At 37.2% G+C, this 18,272-nt stretch overlaps 1 protein-coding gene across 1 annotated transcript in view; it reads left to right on the top strand.

Annotated features, from left to right (window-relative positions):
- CFAP54 (cilia and flagella associated protein 54) overlaps positions 1-16,586 on the top strand; it is a 249,277-nt gene extending 232,691 nt beyond the window's left edge. The window contains exon 68 of the mRNA XM_081060278.1: positions 16,381-16,586. Coding sequence (XP_080916404.1) covers positions 16,381-16,500 — 120 coding nt within the window. The 3' untranslated portion in view covers positions 16,501-16,586. The remainder of the gene's footprint in view (positions 1-16,380) is intronic.
- The last annotated feature ends 1,686 nt before the right edge of the window (positions 16,587-18,272 follow it).

The following is an 18,272-nucleotide window of genomic DNA, read 5'->3' as shown; positions in this document are numbered from 1 at the left end:
TTAAAGAATTGATTCTGTTAACATAACTTCTTTTGGTTGAGAGTTGCGGATCTTTTTTTTGTACCAACCAAGAACTGTCTGAATAGATTCTATGAACAGCTAGAGTTACATCTTTCTTCTGTGAGGCATTATCATTCTGTCCTCAAGTGAAGAGAATCCTTTGTATAAGTTCGTGAGACATCCACTTAATATTCTTATATTCTTTTGAAGACAATGCCGGATGACATCAGTCCCACATTGCTTTTAAAACACAGCGCTGACTTTGATTCTATCCTCTCACTGTTCATTTCTAACTGTCAAATTTGGCTAAGGGAAAAAAGAAAATCCTTAAGAAAAGGCCAGGCTATTAATGTGCTCTTCAAAATGCTAAGAAAAGGCTAAGCTGTTTATAGCATTTTCAAAATGCTCATCTCTCGATTTGCCCGCAATAGTGTCAAGGTGAAATATGCTCTCATTCACCCCTCAACCGAGAGCCTTTGTGTTATTGGGCTCAAAGTATTGGTTCTACTTTTGTTAGGCATGCAATTTGGGGGTATAATGATACTTGGATATAATTTAAACCAAAATATAATCATGAACCTGATATTGTGTATTTACTCTAAAAGTGGCAAGAAACGTGTGCACTGTTTGATAAAGTAAGCCTCGCTTCATTCAGGATATAACTGTATTTCAGAATCAAAGGGACAATTTGCTGAAGTTGAGTTACTTAGATAACATCCAAGGAGGTGAAGGCAGGGGTATCATTAGCAAATCGGTTCATTGCTTCCTATTTTGCTGAAAACAGAGTTAAATATGTAGTTTCGTTTACTTCATTTTGCTAAATAGTTTTGTCTTGATTAAAAAACTGGACCTTTTTTTAAAAAATTAAAGTTTATTGGGGTGACAATTGTTAGTAAAGTTATGTAGATTTCAGGTGTACAATTCCGTAATACATCATCTATATATCACATTGTGTGTTCACCACCCAGAGTCAGTCTCTTTCCATCACCATATATTGGATCCCCTTACCCTCATCTACCACCCCTCTCCTCCCTTACCCTCTTACTAAACTATCGTCTGTGTCTATGAGATTTTGTTTCTTCATTTGTTTGTCTTGTTCTTCGGTTGTTTTCAGTTTTGTATACCACATATCAGTAGAATCATATGGTTCTCGACTTTTTCTGTCTGACTTACTTCGCTCTGCATTATAATCTCAAGATCCATCCATGTTGTTGGAAATGGCACTATTTCATCTTTCTTATGGCAGAATAGTATTCCATTGTGTACATATACCATGTCTTCTTTATCCAATCATCTATCAAAGGACACTTTGGTTGTTTCCATGTCTTAGCCACTGTAAATAAAGGTGCAATGAAAATTGAAGCATATATATCTTTACGGACAAATTTTTTCAGATTTTTTGGATAGATACCCAAAAGAGAGAGATTGCTGGGTCATATGGTGATTCTATTCTTAATTTTTTGAGGAACCTCCACACTGCCTTCCATAGCGGCTGCACCAATCTGCATTCCCACCAACAGTGTATGAGGGTTCCTTTTTCTCCACAGCCTCTCCAACGCTTGTTATTATTTGTCTTTTTGATGATAGCCTTTCTGACTGGGGTGAGGTGATATCTCATTGTGGTTTTTATTTGCATTTCTCTGATGATTAGTGGTGTTGAGCATTTTTTCTTATGTCTACTGGTCATTTTTATGTCTTATTTGGAGAAATGTCTCTTCAGATCCTCTGCCCATTTTCCAATGGGATTTTTTGCTTTTTTGTTGTTGTTGAGTTAATATTTTGGATATTAGCCCCTTATCGGAGTTGTTGTTGGCAAAAATCTTCTCCCAATTGGTTGGTTGCCTCTTTATTTTGTTGATGGTTTCTTTTGCTGTGCAGAAGCTTTTTAGTTTGATATAGTCCCACTCATTTATTTTAGCTTTTACTTCCCTTGCCTTTGGGATCAAATTCATAAAATGCTCTTTGAACCCAAGCTCCATAAGTTTAGTACCTATGTTTTCTTCTATGCAGTTTATTGTATCAGGTCTTATGTTTAGGTTTTTGATCCATTTTGAGTTAATTTTGGTACATGGTGACAGATAGCAGTCTAGTTTCAATTTTTTGCATGTGGCTGTCCAATTCTCCCAGCACCATTTATTGAAGAGGCTGTCTTTTCTCCACTGTATGTTTTTGGCTTCTTTGTCAAAAATTGTCTGTCCATATTTATGTGGGTTTATTTCTAGGTTCTCAGTTCTATTCCATTGGTCTGTGTGTCTGAAAACTGGACCTTTCGCAATGAGCATATAGTTCATTTTAAGAGAATTGTTGATTTTTGCCTCATATAGTTGAGTCAATTAGAAAAACCACTGGAAATTATCTGGACAAACTTTCCTTATATTTAAATAAATCCACAAAAAAAGCGGCAGGTGTAAATTTATCCAATTTCCTTGTTAATACTTTGGACACTAGCCATTCCATAGTTTTGCCCTTATCCCACCTGAATCTCATGCAGCTGTGCCATTATGTTCTTTTTTCAACCACCTGTGAGAGCATAGTGTGGTGGGAAGAGCGCTCGGCCCAAGTTCTAGTCTCAGTTTTGCCTAGACAAGTCATTAACCCTTTAAGACCTTAAGTGAGTTAGATTCTGTTGAAGGTGTCAAGAGCAATGTATCTTAGTGGATAAAAGCATGATTTGATTCTTGTTTCCACCATGTATTGATTGTGTGACTATGAGCAAGTTACTTTACTTCTCTGTGCTGTGGTTCCTTATCTTGTACATTGGTGACAGCTACTCCTCTTGTAGGATTACCTCAGAAACCACATGTAACCCATTTAGTATTGTGCTAGCACAATGCCAGTGGTAAGCATTCAATGCATTGTGGCCATTTTTATTTTTCCCAGCCTTAAAATTATGTGAAAGGAGTCATTCTTCATTTGCCCATTAGCAGCTCCCTTCATTAGTGGCCTTTGGCTTGTCTAAATGTTTGCTAATTTTCAATAGAGTAAATGGGCATTTAATATGTGTAGATGTATTTTTAGTATTATTTTTCAACTATCCTTTTTTAATTAAATTTTTTGTCTTGAGATAACTACAGATTCACATGCTATGATAAGAAATGGTATAAAGAAATCCAGTTTTTCCCAATGGTACCATCTTACAAAGCTATAGTACAATATCACAGCCAGGATACTGATGTTAATAAAGTCAGGATACAGAACAATTTCGTCCCAAGGACCCTTCTTGTTATCTTTTTGTAGCTACCTAAACTTCCCACCCCCAGCCCCTATCCCTGACCCTGATACTTGGCTAGTCTAGTCTCCATTTCGATAATTTTGTCATTTTCAGAATGTTATATTAAAGAAACCATACAGTATGTAACTTTTAGGGGTTGGCATTTTTCACTCAGCATAATTCCCTAGAGAGCCATTAAACTATGCTTTTCATGAATCAAAAAAAGTCCTTATGAATACTGCCACATTTTATTTTGGCAACAGATTTATCATTAGCCAAAAGTGCTTAATGTGGTACCTGGCACAGAGTGCATAAGTGCACAGTAAATGTTCAGGGGGGTGCAGTCGTGGGTTCCCACTCTACCTCCCTCTGCCCTTCCTCCTCCTCTTCTGTCCTTCTGCTCTCTCCTTGCCCCCTTCTTCTCCACATACTCTTATTAATATTGACAAAGGCTGATTGCTCAAGTTAAAAAATTCTACAAAGAGTTAAATGAAATGATTTATGGGAAAATTCTTTGTAAATTGCAAACTCTGTTAGACTATCTATCAGAAATTGCCCGTCTGTGTTGGCCACATTATAAAAATGGTTTGCAGGTGCTTGTGGTGTATACAGATGTGAATAACGAAGTCAACGTGAACAGGTTTTGTTTTTTTTCCCCTGCACTGTGCACATGCATGCAGCCTGCCCTCCTGTTTGCTCCTGCAGTGGGAACTGCTAACCAACAAAGCCTGTCATACTTTGATTCTAAGCAGCAAAGTCTCATGAACAAAACGCAAACTTCATTTCATGTTCTTTATAAGTCTTTGCTCTAAAAAAGGGCCTCTGTTTCTAGTTAAGTCCAGTGAGCTCCCTCATAAAAGCATCAAGAAATGCCAACTATTGTTCGAACTCTAGAGTTCTCATTTCTGTATGCCAGGTCAAAAGCCCACAGGCAGACCCAAAGCAGCCCTTCAGGAGGGAACCCAACTTCACTGAAGTCAGTTACATCATTTCTTCCAATAGCTTTGCTGCTGAGATTTGAAGTCCTGACCTTTGAGTGAAGTTAAACCCTTACTCTGATGGAATTTCCCCCTATTCAGAAATAGGGTATGTGTAGAACATACATACGTGTTTGAGTCAGGATAGAATAGGTTATTGCTGTGCTAACAAATAAACCCAAATCTCCATGGAAATAAATGTTTATTTCTTTCTCATGCAAAGTCCAGTAGAAGATGGGCAACTGTCCTTGAAACTGTCACTATGTTGTCTGGACTACATGGCTGCCAAAGTCACCAGTGCAGGAGAAGAGGGCTAGGGAATTTACAGGATGTTTTTAAGTAGGATCACCACCGTACATCTTGGTTTGCCTGTGACAGTCACAACATATACCTGTCGATTTGGGGTAATGGTTAATATTTCTCCTTTTATTTTATTCTTAAAAGTGTTCCCATTTGGGCAATAAGTTAGGATGATCATTTCTAAGAGCCAGCATGGAATGGGTATCATACTTCCTGCTCATATTCTATTGGCCTCCACTTAATGTGCAAGGATGTAGAGAATTGTAGAGGAGCAAGTATATATTTTAGTGAACACTAATAACTTCTGGCACAATAGGCATTTTCAGGAATGCCACGAATTTTTAAACAGAATTAGTTAAATAACTTTCCTAATCAAAACTGTGTTGAGCTGTTATGATATCAATATGATATTCTTATGAACTAAACCATCTCACTTAATCACATATTGTGGTAGGCTGAATAATGGCCCCCCAAGGATGTCCACATCCTAATCCCCAGAACCTATTACCTTAGGACAAAAGTGAATTTGCAAATGTGATTAAGTTAATGATATTGAGATGGGGAAGTTATCCTGGATTATCCAGGTAGGCCCTGAGTGTAGTCACAGGTGTCCTTATAAAAGAGAGACAGGGAGATTGGACAACAGATGAGGAGGCCACGTGATGATGGAAGTAGAGTTTGGAGTGATGTGTGTTGAAGATGGGAAAAGGGGCTACAAGTTAAGGAACACAGGTGGCCTCAGAAGCTAAAAAAGACAAAGAAACATTTCTCCCCTTAGGGCCCCAAGAAGGAACCAGTCCTGTTGATCCCTCAACTTTAGTGCAGTGAAATTGATTTCAGATTTCCTGTCTCCAAGACTGTAAGAGAATACGTACATTTGTGTTGTAAATCACTAGGTTTGTTGTAAATTTGTTATAGCAGCAATAGGAAGTTAATACACACATACATTCTGGACTTCAGCATGTGACTTTTAGCTTTCTGTTTCTAGCTAAGGCAGGTACTATTATTATCCTTATTTTACTTAGAGTCCTGCAGACTCTTACGTGACTTGCCCAAGTTCCTTCAGCTAGTTAGAGTGAGAACCAGGATTCACACCCAGGCAGACTGGCTCCTCAGAACACATTCCTAAGCACTGTGCTGTATTGCCTCTCCCCTACTGCCCAACTATCTGAACTGCCTCCTGCCATGTCTGTCAATCATGACATGGCCCTGCTCCATGCAGCCTCTCCTCCCACACCCACCTGACTTCAGTCTCTTGTTCTTCCCATGGGCTTGGTGGTACTCTGGACACTTGTCCAGCTTCATGCAGCTTTTAGAAATTTTATGGAAGATTCTGTGTCTTCCATAGGGAATTTTCTCAAGTAAAGTTAGGCTTCAGATAAAATTATTAAATTTTTTCATACTTAAATTCGTGGGAAGATATTATTTCTGAATCTTCTTCCTACTTTTAATTTCTAATTCTCTTTCTCATACTAGAGAGGAGAATGTTCCCAAGAGTAGTCAAATGAAATGATTATAGAAGTGATACTGGAACTATATTAGGCTTGTTTTACCATGACCCAGAAAACAAGCACCTGGGAATTTGGTATATGAATTCTTACTTAGTTATTACTTTAAATCTCCCCTTAGCTTGTACTGGTTATATACTAGCATGCATTTTGCCATATTGCCACTTATTTAGTGGTTCTGTAGTTAACCACTGAATTAAATATTTATGCCTGCTCCTTTACTGAGCCACCCAAATCTCCCCTCCAGGACTGAAGAACTTATTTCCCAGCTCTGGGAATGTGCCATCTGATAGCCCTCAGCTCTCAGCTCTAAGAATTGTCCCCGGCCAAAGGACATGGTCTCTTTCTAGGGGGAAGTCTGCATCCAATTACTGGTCGATATGAGGGTACAAAGACCTGGCCATCATCCCCCCCACACCCTCACCATGATTCAGGTCTACTTTGAAAAGCCTCCCAGCTTCGAAGCTCCCCTGAGGTTGGCTGAGCCCTTTGCTGTGACTGCAACTTCTCTGTCTTCTCTCTCCGCCCATCTTCTCTCTGCCTAATCCTGCTTTCTTCCCTTTCCCCATGGGTGTCAATCCTGTGGGTATTGACTAATAAATTTCCTGAAAGCTAAATTTCCTCAGGGTCTGTTTCCGAAGTGAACTGCAACAATAAGTTTAAAACAAAAAATGAAGATCCCTGACTGGTGATGAATACATAAAGGTGCTCAATTAATCCTTATTTATTGGAATTAGAAGAATTCTAAAGGAAAAAGGAAATGTGCTTTTCTGGCTTAAAGTTTATTTTTTCTTATAGAAGTAAGGGAAAAATATCATACACACGTCACCCACTTGTGATTAAAAATACACTCTACAATGTGACCCACAGTTCAACACATTTTCTTTTGACCCTATTTGAACAGTTAATTTACAAATGAAATAAACTATAAAACTAAGACTCCAGCCCATATCCAATCCTCAATAAATGCGGTCTTCCTTTTTCAGTGAAACAATTTTTGCAGAGTATAAAAACGAGAATTTGAGGGAGCTTTAAACCATCTTCTGAAAATAAAGGCAACGATGTAAAGAGAAATGAAATCACGTATAAGTATTATATCAGAATTTATACCCTCGCATCTCCACAGAGAATGAAGAATAGACATTCAATTTTAAAAACATTCAATATAGGCATTTCTGTTCAATTCTCTATCCAAGGAAACTTTTCCTTTAATTCTTCCCCTAAACCCCTGATTATGAGCACGGAACCATTGGCCGTGAACTTGTATCTAGCCTTTATGCCCCGTGCACTTCATTGTTGGTTGCATAACTCATGCTTCCTGTTCTGATTAGAGCTTTTGATATTGTAAGAGGATTTGCCCTTTATGAGACCCTTTATTAGTTCTTTACATGGTGAAAAATACTTTTCTGCGGAGAGAGAGAGGAGAGGAGCTGTTCTTTCTGCACAGTGGAGTGTCAGATTTCAAAGGCTCTTTTCTCTGGGCCGTAGACTCTTGAGCAGTCAGAATAAGCCTGGATACATACAGCCTAAACTTTCACTTTTTTTTTCCAAGTCTCTCTTTTGGTCTTAAAGGATTGTTTTCCTACATAGTTCCCTACAAAAAAGCATGTATCCATAATGATGATATCACTGCCACCTCTTTTCCTCAAGCAGTGCCTTGCTTGGCCTGGGATGGGGTATGAAGAGCAGTGTGTTTGTAGAATCTGTGCGGTGAAGGAGGAGAAGGCCCCAAAGACCCCAAAGACATTCACTAGCTGAGAATGGCCCTCATTTACATAATACCAGATAGGACTGTTGGGTGGTTTTCCGGACACGAACCAACTCCACAACAAGTCTCTGACACCATCTGGGTGTCCAAAAATTCAATTCATTTCTGACACTACTGCTCAGAGTTAGCACAGAACCCCACAGATTAAGGGCTCAATTCAAGACTGCCCTCACTTGACATGCCTGCTGCAAATGAGGATGACAGTCTACCTACACTTCTGCCCAGCAGACTACAAATAGGGGAGTTCCCACGATGCCCCCTCAGGCTCAATAATGTGCTAGGAAGATTCACAAAAATCACCAGAGCATTGTATTTACAATTACCAGTCTATTGTAAAGGATACAACTGAGGAACAGCCCAATAGGAAAGGTGCATAGGACAAGAGCTTCCATGCCTTCGCTGGGTGCTCCACCTTGTAGCACATCAATGTGTTTACCAACCAAGAAACCCCTTGACACCTGTTGTTATGGGCTTTTTATGGAGGTTTCATTACGTGGGCATGATGGATGAAATCATTGGCCATTGGTGATGGAACTCAATCTCCAGCCCCTCGCCCCTCCTCAGAGTTTGGGGCAAAAGGCTGAAAGGTTTAGGTCTCTAATCACATGGTTGGGTTTCCTGGTGACCAACCCCGTTTTGGAGCTATCTAGGCACCTTCTTGCCCCACGAGTCATCTTATCATCCCCCCAAATTTCTTTTCAAGGGATTTTAGGAGTGCTATGGCAGAAACCTTGGACAAAGACCCAATTTTTTTTTTTTATTATACCACAACTGTGAACTATGAACATAACCTAAAATTGATTTTTAAGCATACATTCCAGTGAATGTTGTCTCCTCAATATGTCTTTTCTCCTGGAGGCACTCTTCATACATGTATTCCAATAAAGAAGCCATTGTTCAAAACATTTTTGGCATCTACTTACATATGAGAAAGAGGCAGGGCCCCGTCACGTTGCAGAAATGATCTGGGGTGGACTGAAATATTTAGTTTCCTGTGAGTGTGCGACAATGTGTCTGAGCAAGAATTGTCCTTTATTAAAAGGTGAACTCTGCTCAAGAGCTCAAGGAAACACCATGCACAGCAGGGACTCAGTGGTTGTAGAGTGACAATGGTAATGATAGTGATGGTCATTTAAAAAGAACCTATCCTATTCTTAGACAGTGTAGCATTTGAACCAATTCCCTAGACACATGCTTTCTCTCCCATAGCCTGTCTTAACTTCTAATTTTCTTGTTCTCTGTAAAACGTCTTTATAATAATGTTATTTCTTTAAAATTAAATTTTAAAGATTCCTACCATCTCACCAATATGGCCCTTTGATCTCAAATTATAGTAAAAAAGCCTCTTTTCTGTCACATTTAAACTTTTATTAATACAAAAATTAGGGTGATGCAAAAGATAATCTTCTTCTCAGCCAAGTGTGAAATTTCATGTGATCTGATCTGATAGAGTTGCATACGAGCCCTCTCACCTTCCTAAGAGTTGGTTTCTCTTTCTATTAGATTGGGGAGAATCAGATCTATTGTTGTTGGTATTAGGATTCTCTGATCATATAAAGCACGGTGAAACCAAATATATCTTGTTTCATCTCAGCTGGAACTTTTATTAGGTGGGGTTCACCAGTCATTCATGATATCGATTCTTAAGTAAGCTAGTATCATATTATCCTTTCTACTATGGAATGCATGTTTTTCCGCAGTCCAAAAAAAAAAAAATCCAATAAATCATTAACTTCAAAGGCTCAGGTGATCTATTAAGAAGAGATAGAAAACATGGTAGAGAAAATTATGTGTGAGAATGCTAACTGAAAACAGTAATTGCTTTCTTTCCTCAAAGCTATTAAAGTTTTTTTTTCATGGCTGTGATTCTCTACATTTTAAGATACTTGATAAGAGGCAAAGTTAAATCCATCCATGTCACAAAACCCACAGTTATTGATATCCCACTTACCAATTATAAGATTCATCAAACTGAAGGTGGCTGGTTAGCCCAGTTGATTAGAGCGTGGTGCTAATAGCACCAAGGTTGCCGGTCCGATCCCCACATGGGCCACGGTGAACTGCGCCCTCCTTAAAAAAACAAACAAACAAAAAAACACCTTATTCATTAGTGGAAATTTGGCTTTCTTCCTTTTATCTTGGTCATTAACATTTAGAATCAATGAAAGGCAGCTGACATTGTGCTGAGAGAAGCACGAAGAGGTCTCAAAGTAGTTGCTCAATAAAAACTCATTGGCTTGAGAAAAATCACAGATACTTTGAAGACTATATGACATTTTTTTCAATCGAAGAAAATTGTTGGAACAAAAGAACAGAAGTAATAAAATCATTATGATAGAATCTAGTTTTCATGTAGAAACTCATATAAAATACAGTATAGCATTGGCAAATAACCTTTAACTCTCCAATGCCTTTCAAAACTCCCTCAAATAAGTTCAAGTCCAGAGCAGATTTTAATGAACACTTTCAGTGTGCTCCAACTTGATTAACTTTCTTTCCCTTCCTTGTACTATTTCAGACTTTTATTCTCTGTAGGCAGGCAAAATCATCACCATTTCTTTAATATTGCTCCTGTACGCATAACCTACTTGAACTAATTTGCAGTCTACTACCTACCAAGCTTTTTCTTCCTTTCTCTCTGCAAAGGAAGAGGAACAAGGATTTTCTGGTACCTTATCTGGGACAATTTGGACTTAAAACTATTTGCAAAACATAGAGGTCTTCTCAGTGATTATATGTTGGTCAATCTTGTCTCTGCTGAATGACAAAGAAGGGAATTCAGTGATTTCACTTGAGCTTAACTTTACTTGAGAAATTCCCTATGGAAAAAGACCTAGAATATTCCATACAATTTCCAAAAGCTGGAGCTAGAAAACTGTCCAGATTACCACTGAGCTCAAGGGAGGAGGAGTCTGAGTAAAGTCAGGTGGGTGTGGGAGGAGAGGCTGCATCGAGCAGCGCCATGTCATGATTGACAGACATGGCAGGAGGCAGTTCAGAGGATTGTGGGCAGTAGAAGAGAGAATACAGCACAGTGAAGAGCAATATGTTCTGAGGAGCCAGTTTGCCTGGGTGTGAGTCCTGGTTCTCACCCTAACTAGCTCAGGGACCTGGGCAAGTTACTTGAAGTCTCTGAGCCTCATAGTTGTGTTCATATTGTAAAGAATTATGTGGGCTCCCTTAAATGTCCGGGAAAATCAAAATTGAATAGATACAGATCAAGAAACATGTAGAAAAATTTGACCTGTTAACTCAATCATTTTACTTGAAATTTTTAAATGTTTTTTTTAATCTTGAATTCTCTGAGAAGAAGGTATAACATTGACTTCCTAAAACACATTCAGATTCTCTGAATATTTATAGCATTGATATGCTTTGGCTGTGAGGTCAACTTAGCACGTTCATCTAACTCAATATTTTTTAAAGCTGGACTTCATGATTTTGATGATAGTGACTTTTTTATTTTACTGTTTAATAAAATGTGTTTCATACATTAACTGGAACTTGATTAGGTGGTTCTCTTCTATTCCTAATTTAAGTAGAAGTTTTAGGAATAACAAGGCTCAATAGCACTTCTGTGAATTAATATTACTTTGACCTTTTTTAGCTATTGCAATGAGGCAAGAGAATAAAAGCAGGAACAGAAATATTAGGAAATAATGAACAAGAATAAACAGGAAAAAAAAAGAAATAATGAGCAAAATTATACTTATTTGTAAGTTGTATAGTTGTATGACCACAACAAAAGAGTTTCAAAAATGATTAAATTGAGAGAATCTGATAAAGTGGCTGATATAAAAATCAATAACTCTCTACTAAGAAGAGTCATTTAAAATGGAAACTTTTAAATTCCATTCACAACAATAACAAAATTATAAAATGCCTAGGAATAAATTCACCAAAATAATGGAGGATGTAAGTGAATAAAAAGATGAGTTTTAGTAGTAGACAATTTTACATTACCATTCATTAAATAAACCTCTTTTTCCCTGAATTGAAAAGTCAGGTAATTAATGACACTCTATTATCGCTTCTAATTAACATTGTATGGGGATTCTTAGTTAAATAAAGGAAGAACAGTAAAAAAGTATGATTGTGGGAAGGCAAGGGATAAATTCTCATTATTTACAAGTATAAAAAATTCAAAATAGCCTTCAAATAAACTCCTAGAATGAATAAGTGAATTTAGAAAAGTTGCTATATACAATATCAATGTGAATATAAATTTTGTTTCTATATAGCAGAAAAAGCAATTAGAAATGAAAAATTTCAAAAGCTATATTATTTACAATAGTATGAGAAAATTTACAAGGAACTGCAAAGGACCCAGAGTAGCCAAGACCATCTAGAAAAAGAAGAAAGCTACTGGACTTACACATCTAGTTTTCAAGTCAATTGAAGAGCTACAATAACAGCGTCAGATTGGAATAAGTATAGGTATAAACCAATGGAACAGAATAGAGAGTCCAGAAAGAGATCCACTCACATACAGTCCCATGGTCTATGTTAAAGGTGACTCTTCAGAACAGTGAGGAAAGAAGTCTTTTCAACAAATGGATCTGGGTCAATTGGACATCTATACACTTTGATCCCTACCTCACAACATATACAAAATCTATTCCAAATTAACTGTAGAACTAAATGTGAAAGGTGAACAATAAAGCTTGTAGAAGAAATTATAGGAGATTATCTTCACGCCCCTGGTAATGGCAGAGCTTTCATAATAGGACCTATGAAAAAGTACCAATCATAAGGGGAGAGACAGATAAATTAGACTATTTTAAGACACTATTAAAGAGAGTGAAGTGGCAAGCCACAGAAAATATTTACATGTACCAACAAAGGGCTAGTTTCTAGAATGTGGTAAGAATCCCTGTATATGTCAAGAAGAAAAAGACAGCTTAATATTAATTGGACAAAAGATGTGCACTTCAATGAAGAAACTAATAAACATGTTCAATATTATCAGTTGTTGGGGACATGACATTAGAAACATGAAGGAATATTTCAAAACATACAGCAGAATGGCTAAAATTAAAAAGTAAAATGACCAAAGTGTATGAAGATGTAGAATAACTGACATCCTTATATCTTGCTGGCAGGGCTGTTAATCGGCCAATCACTTTAGAAAATTTTTTTGGTAGAATAAGCTTAAAGATAAATATATGCATAATCAATGTATATACCTAAAAAAAGTTTCACTTTTATGTATATACCTAAAAAAACTATGTGCTCTTCTGAAGAGTACATATTTTATGATCCTACTTAAATACAGTTAAGGAATACAGTAAAACACACACACACACACACACACACACACACACACACACACACACACCCCAAGTAAAACTGAAATATTGGCACAAAAGCATAGAAACCAGAACAGTGGTTACTTTGGTGGGAGGAGGGCAGGATCGGTGACTAGGAGGGAGCACCAGGGGACTTCTTGGATGCTATTGCTGTTCTTTTTCTTGGTTTGAGTGATGGTTGTGAGGATGTGTTCATTTTGAAAAGACACATTCAAGTTGTACACTTGAGATTTCTCTTTTTTCTGTCTGTATGTTATATTTCAATCAAAAGTTTAGTTAAAGAATTGTGTACAGCAGTAGCAAAATATAGACTACTGTGTGATAGCATGATAAAAAATAGCAGAAATGTAAAGCATTTGACTTGTCCACAGAAGGGCTTGGGTGTCTAGAAAGGGAGAGGTAATAACACAAAGGTAAGTTTTGATATTTTAGGGTAATTTGTGTTCTCCCGAAAATGAACAAGAATTAATAACTCCTGAATGACAACTGTTTTTATTTTATCTTCCTGACCTGAAGCTTTTATGTGCGGCCTCCATAAATAAATTCAGCAATTGATCTTCATCCTTTGACAAATGGTCACTCGTTTCTGCAGCTTCATTGTCAGGGTCAGAGGCCAAAGTGCTCTATTGGTATTTAATATATAAATTATGTCAAAGATACTTCTAATGGTATCTAACACTTAATTGGCCACTTTGCTTTTTTTTTTTTAACCATTCTTATCTTTAACATGAGAAGAATTCCATAATAACAGATATATAGCACAAAAGAAAACACAGATATTTTAATGTCAATTATTACTTCTTTGTATACTTCTTTGAAAATCATCTACTAAAGAATATTATTGGATGTGATATATTTCATCAAAACCTAATAGACTGAATATTTAGTGTGGTTAAAAAACAAGGAGATATAACCAAAATAATCATGGTAATCACATATATATGTTTATGAATACATCCAATGTATTCATAAACCAGTTAATATTAGCTCTCCAAAATGTTTCCCATTATTCTTTTCTGAATAAAATCGTCATTAAATGTCCCCCAAAATGTTTATTACATTCCATAAAAATATGACACCCGAGGCGTAGAAAAACCCTCATATATTTCTGATTGAAGTGTTAATTGTCACAACCTATTTGGAAAGTAATCTGGAAAGAAATGTTAAAAAGTAAAATGTAAACACCCTTTGACTAAACCAGCTACCTTGGGGAATCAGTAATACATAAATAAAAGTACCTGTACCCAGGATATATGTAAATAGACAAACATGTACAAAAACTAGAAGCAACCTCTGTGGCAAATGACTGAATAAATTAGGATACTTCAATCTCACACATTGTTATGTAGCCATTAAAAATAATGTGTTCAATAATGATAATAAGACATAGCCTTGATTGGGTGTTTGTGCTAAGCACTGTCCCAGGTACAATTGACTCTTGAACAACACAGGTTTGAACTGTGCCAATCTGTACAGTACTGTAAATGTATTTTCTTTTCTTTGTGATTTTCTTAATAGCTTTTTCTCAATCTTACTTTATTGTAATAATATAATGCATATAATGTATATAATGCATATAACATACTTTTATATTATATGTTGATTAAAAAGTTAGTCAACTTTTTATGCTATTGGTAAGGCTTCTAGTCAATAGTAGGTTATTAGTAATCAAATTTTAGGGGAGTCACAAGTTATATGTGGATTTTCTACTGCATGGGGAGTAGTTACCTCTAATTCCCACATTGTTCAAGAGTCAATTCTATCATATGTGTATAAACTCATTCCCTCCTTGTAACAATACTATATAGGAATTATTATTATTTCCATTTTATGGAAAAGGCAATTAAAGTTCAAGCAGATCAAATATCTTACTCAGCCTCACTCGCATAGCTAGTATGTGGTGAGGTCTGAATTTGAACCAGAGTGTCGTATTCCAGAATGCATACTCTTAACTGGTCATTCTGCCTCCCTGAACTGACTAAGGAGGGATTTCTCTTACATATTGGTAATTGAAAAAGCAAATAATGGAAATCTAGTTATACTCTTTCAAAAAAAGAAAGGAAAAACAGAAAAGGAAAAGAAAAAACACACATGAATATATTTTTGTATGAGGATTTAAAAGTTTTGGAAGACAGCTCCTCAAACGGGTAACGCTAATTACTCCAGGAAGTGAGAAAGGGGATATAATTAATTTTTTATGTATTCACCTTTCTATTATTTGAAGTTATAAAAAAACACTGAAATACTTTTGTCATTTTTTTATCCAATGAAGTGAAAATAAAAAAAATAAAAACGAGTCTCCATTTTTAGGTTCACTGTTTTCTTGAGACTAAAAGTTTCATTTAACAAGTAGACAAGAAATTAATAAGACATTTCCTCTAATTTCTTACCAGGATTCAGGCCCACAAGGATCTAATTCATGCTGGTCATTCTACGTGACATTGGCTCATTCACCTTCACAAGTAGCTACCGTGTTTCCCCGAAAATAAGACATAGCCGGACAATCAGCTCTAATGTGTCTTTTGGAACAAAAATTAATATAAGACCCAGTCTTATTTTACTATAAGACCGGGTCTTTGTAATATAATATAATATATAACATAATATCAGGTCTTATATTAATTTTTTCTCCAAAAGATGCGTTAAAGCTGATTGTCCGGCTCGGTCTTATTTTCGGGGAAACATGGAAATGTGCATGAAGTGGGTCCCACAGTAGACGTTTGTTTCCTTTCCTTCATGTTTGTTCTCTCCTTCCTGTCCTTCTCCCAATCAAATAACCAGTGCTATGATCACAAAAGCAGTCTTGTTTCCTATTTTTCAGATTGCTCAGATGATTTTGGCTGCACTAGTCATCAGCATGGTAACACAGTACCTCTTTCAGAGAGCTTAAGCTCCTAACATAATTTGCTTGTGGCCAGACTTCAACTCAAAATGAGAGAGGGAGATTTGTCAACTGGCAGTATGTTGTGGAGGAAAACATTTCATTAGGAACAGAGCCAAAAGTCCCACATTTAGAATCATGCACAATGATTATGTAAATACAAATAATCCATATTTCTAGAAGTATCTGCTGTTTTATAGGCTCATTTTTATAGACTCCTACCTACGAATCTTAATAGGATATAAAATGATATATGTGACATTTCAGCAGTGTAGGGATAAAAAACTTTGTGTCTTAACTTAGGCAAGAATTACGTATCTTTCACAAAATCATATGGAATTGGTATTTGTGTGTTTTGAGAACATTACTTCAGTCAACAGTTTGACACAATGCATTTCATGAACACATTTATGCTTTTTTCATCAGGTCCCATTTGATATCTCACTGCCATCTCTATTCAATCTTGAGAAACTGTTTGATCTTGCTCATGGTTGCATCGTATCAGGAGGAAGCCTTTTCAACTGGATTGTGTCGATTATTCCCTAAACATCCTATACATCTTAACGTTTTTCTCAGTTTGAAATAAGAACTGTCATCTTACAACAAACAAAATAAAATTGTTTTCCTACACAAAAATTATAGTTTTTTTCTTCTTTAAAAATTATAGTTTTTAGTAATGTTTTAAATTGTATTTGAATTAAATGATAGTACTGCTGCTTATTAAGACTATCTTACAGAACTATTCATAGGAAATACGTTCATGCACAGTGTAACTATTCCCATGTTTATATAGTTTATGTTTAGATTGCCGTTAGATATGTCCATACAGCAAGATTGAATTAACCAGTGGTTCTCAACTGGAGGGAATTTTGCCTCTAGGGTCACATTTGGCAATCTCCAAAGACATTTTTTTTTAATTGGGTAATATTGGGGGACAGCGTGCCTCTCCAGGGCCCATCAGCTCCAAGTCATTGTCCTTCTATCCAGCTGTGGAGGGCGCAGCCCATCTCCAGTCCAGTTGCTGTCTTCAATCTTTAGTTGCAGGGGGCACAGCCCACCATTCCATGCAGGAATTGAACTGGCAACCTTGTTGAGAGCTCACGCTCTAGGCAACTGAGCCATCCCGCTGCCCCTCCGGAAGCTCAGCGCCAGCTCGTTGTCTTCAATCCAGTTGCAGAGGGCACAGCTCACTGGCCCATGTGGGAATCGAACCAACAAGCTTGTTGCTCAGAGCTCGCGCTCTAACCAACTGAGCCATCCGGCTGCCCCTCCAAAGACGTTTTTATTGATATAAGTAGTCATCTAATAGGTAGAAGCCAGGGATGCTGTAAAATATCCTACAATTCCCAAGAGAGCTCCCCACAACCAAGAATTATTTGGCCCAAAATGTAAGTAGTGTCAAGAAAGAGAAACTCTGGATGAAATCTCAACACGTGGTAAGTTCATCTTTGGAAGTTTATCTATGGGATTTGGGAAGAAATCTATAGCAAATTAGACCTTTCGTGTTTGATATTTCCAAGAGGCAACACTGCAAAAATTTTTAGAGCGTGAGCTATGACATTTTATGGATCTGAGTTTGAACAGTAACTTCACCACTTATCAGTTCTACTTTGGGAAAGTAACAAATTGCCTAAGTCTTCGTTTCCTCACCAGTAAAATAGGAATATTAATACAATGCCTGTGTGGATTAAATTAAGTGAGATGATGTAAGAAGGTACTTAACACATTACCTGAGGTAGTGACAGTCATCGTGCTAAGAGTTATCATTGCCCTGCCAAATTGGAAGAGGATCATGCATTTCTGACCCATTTTGTTTAGCATGAAAGTTCCAAAGTCTGGGAACAGCCAGGCTAGAATAGTCCTAGAATGCTACATAAAGGAAATGAGTCTTGAGCAAGACTTTTTTTTTTTTTAAGATTTTTTATCGGGGAAGGGGAACAGGACTTTATTGGGGAACAGTGTGTACTTCCAGAACTTTTTTCCAAGTCAAGTTGTTGTCCTTCCAATCTTAGTTGTGGAGGGTGCCATTCAGCTTCAATTTGTTGTCCTTTTAGTCTTAGTTGTGGAGGGCACAGCTCAGCTCCAGGTCCAGTTGCCGTGTCTAGTTGCAGGGGGCGCAACCCACCATCCCTTGTTGGAGTGGAACTGGCAACCTTGTGGTTGTGAGGATGCGCTCCAACCAACTAAGCCATCCGGGAGCTCAGCGGCAGCTCAGCTCAAGGTGTCGTGTTCAATCTCAGTTGCAGGGGGTGCTGCCCACCATTCCTTGCGGGACTCGAGGAATTGAACTGGCAACCTTGTGGTTGAGAGCCCACTGG

Source organism: Rhinolophus hipposideros, assembly GCF_964194185.1.
Source record: "Rhinolophus hipposideros genome assembly, chromosome: 9".
In the NCBI taxonomy this organism is placed as follows: Eukaryota; Metazoa; Chordata; class Mammalia; order Chiroptera; family Rhinolophidae; genus Rhinolophus; species Rhinolophus hipposideros.
This window is presented reverse-complemented; position numbering and strand designations above follow the sequence as displayed.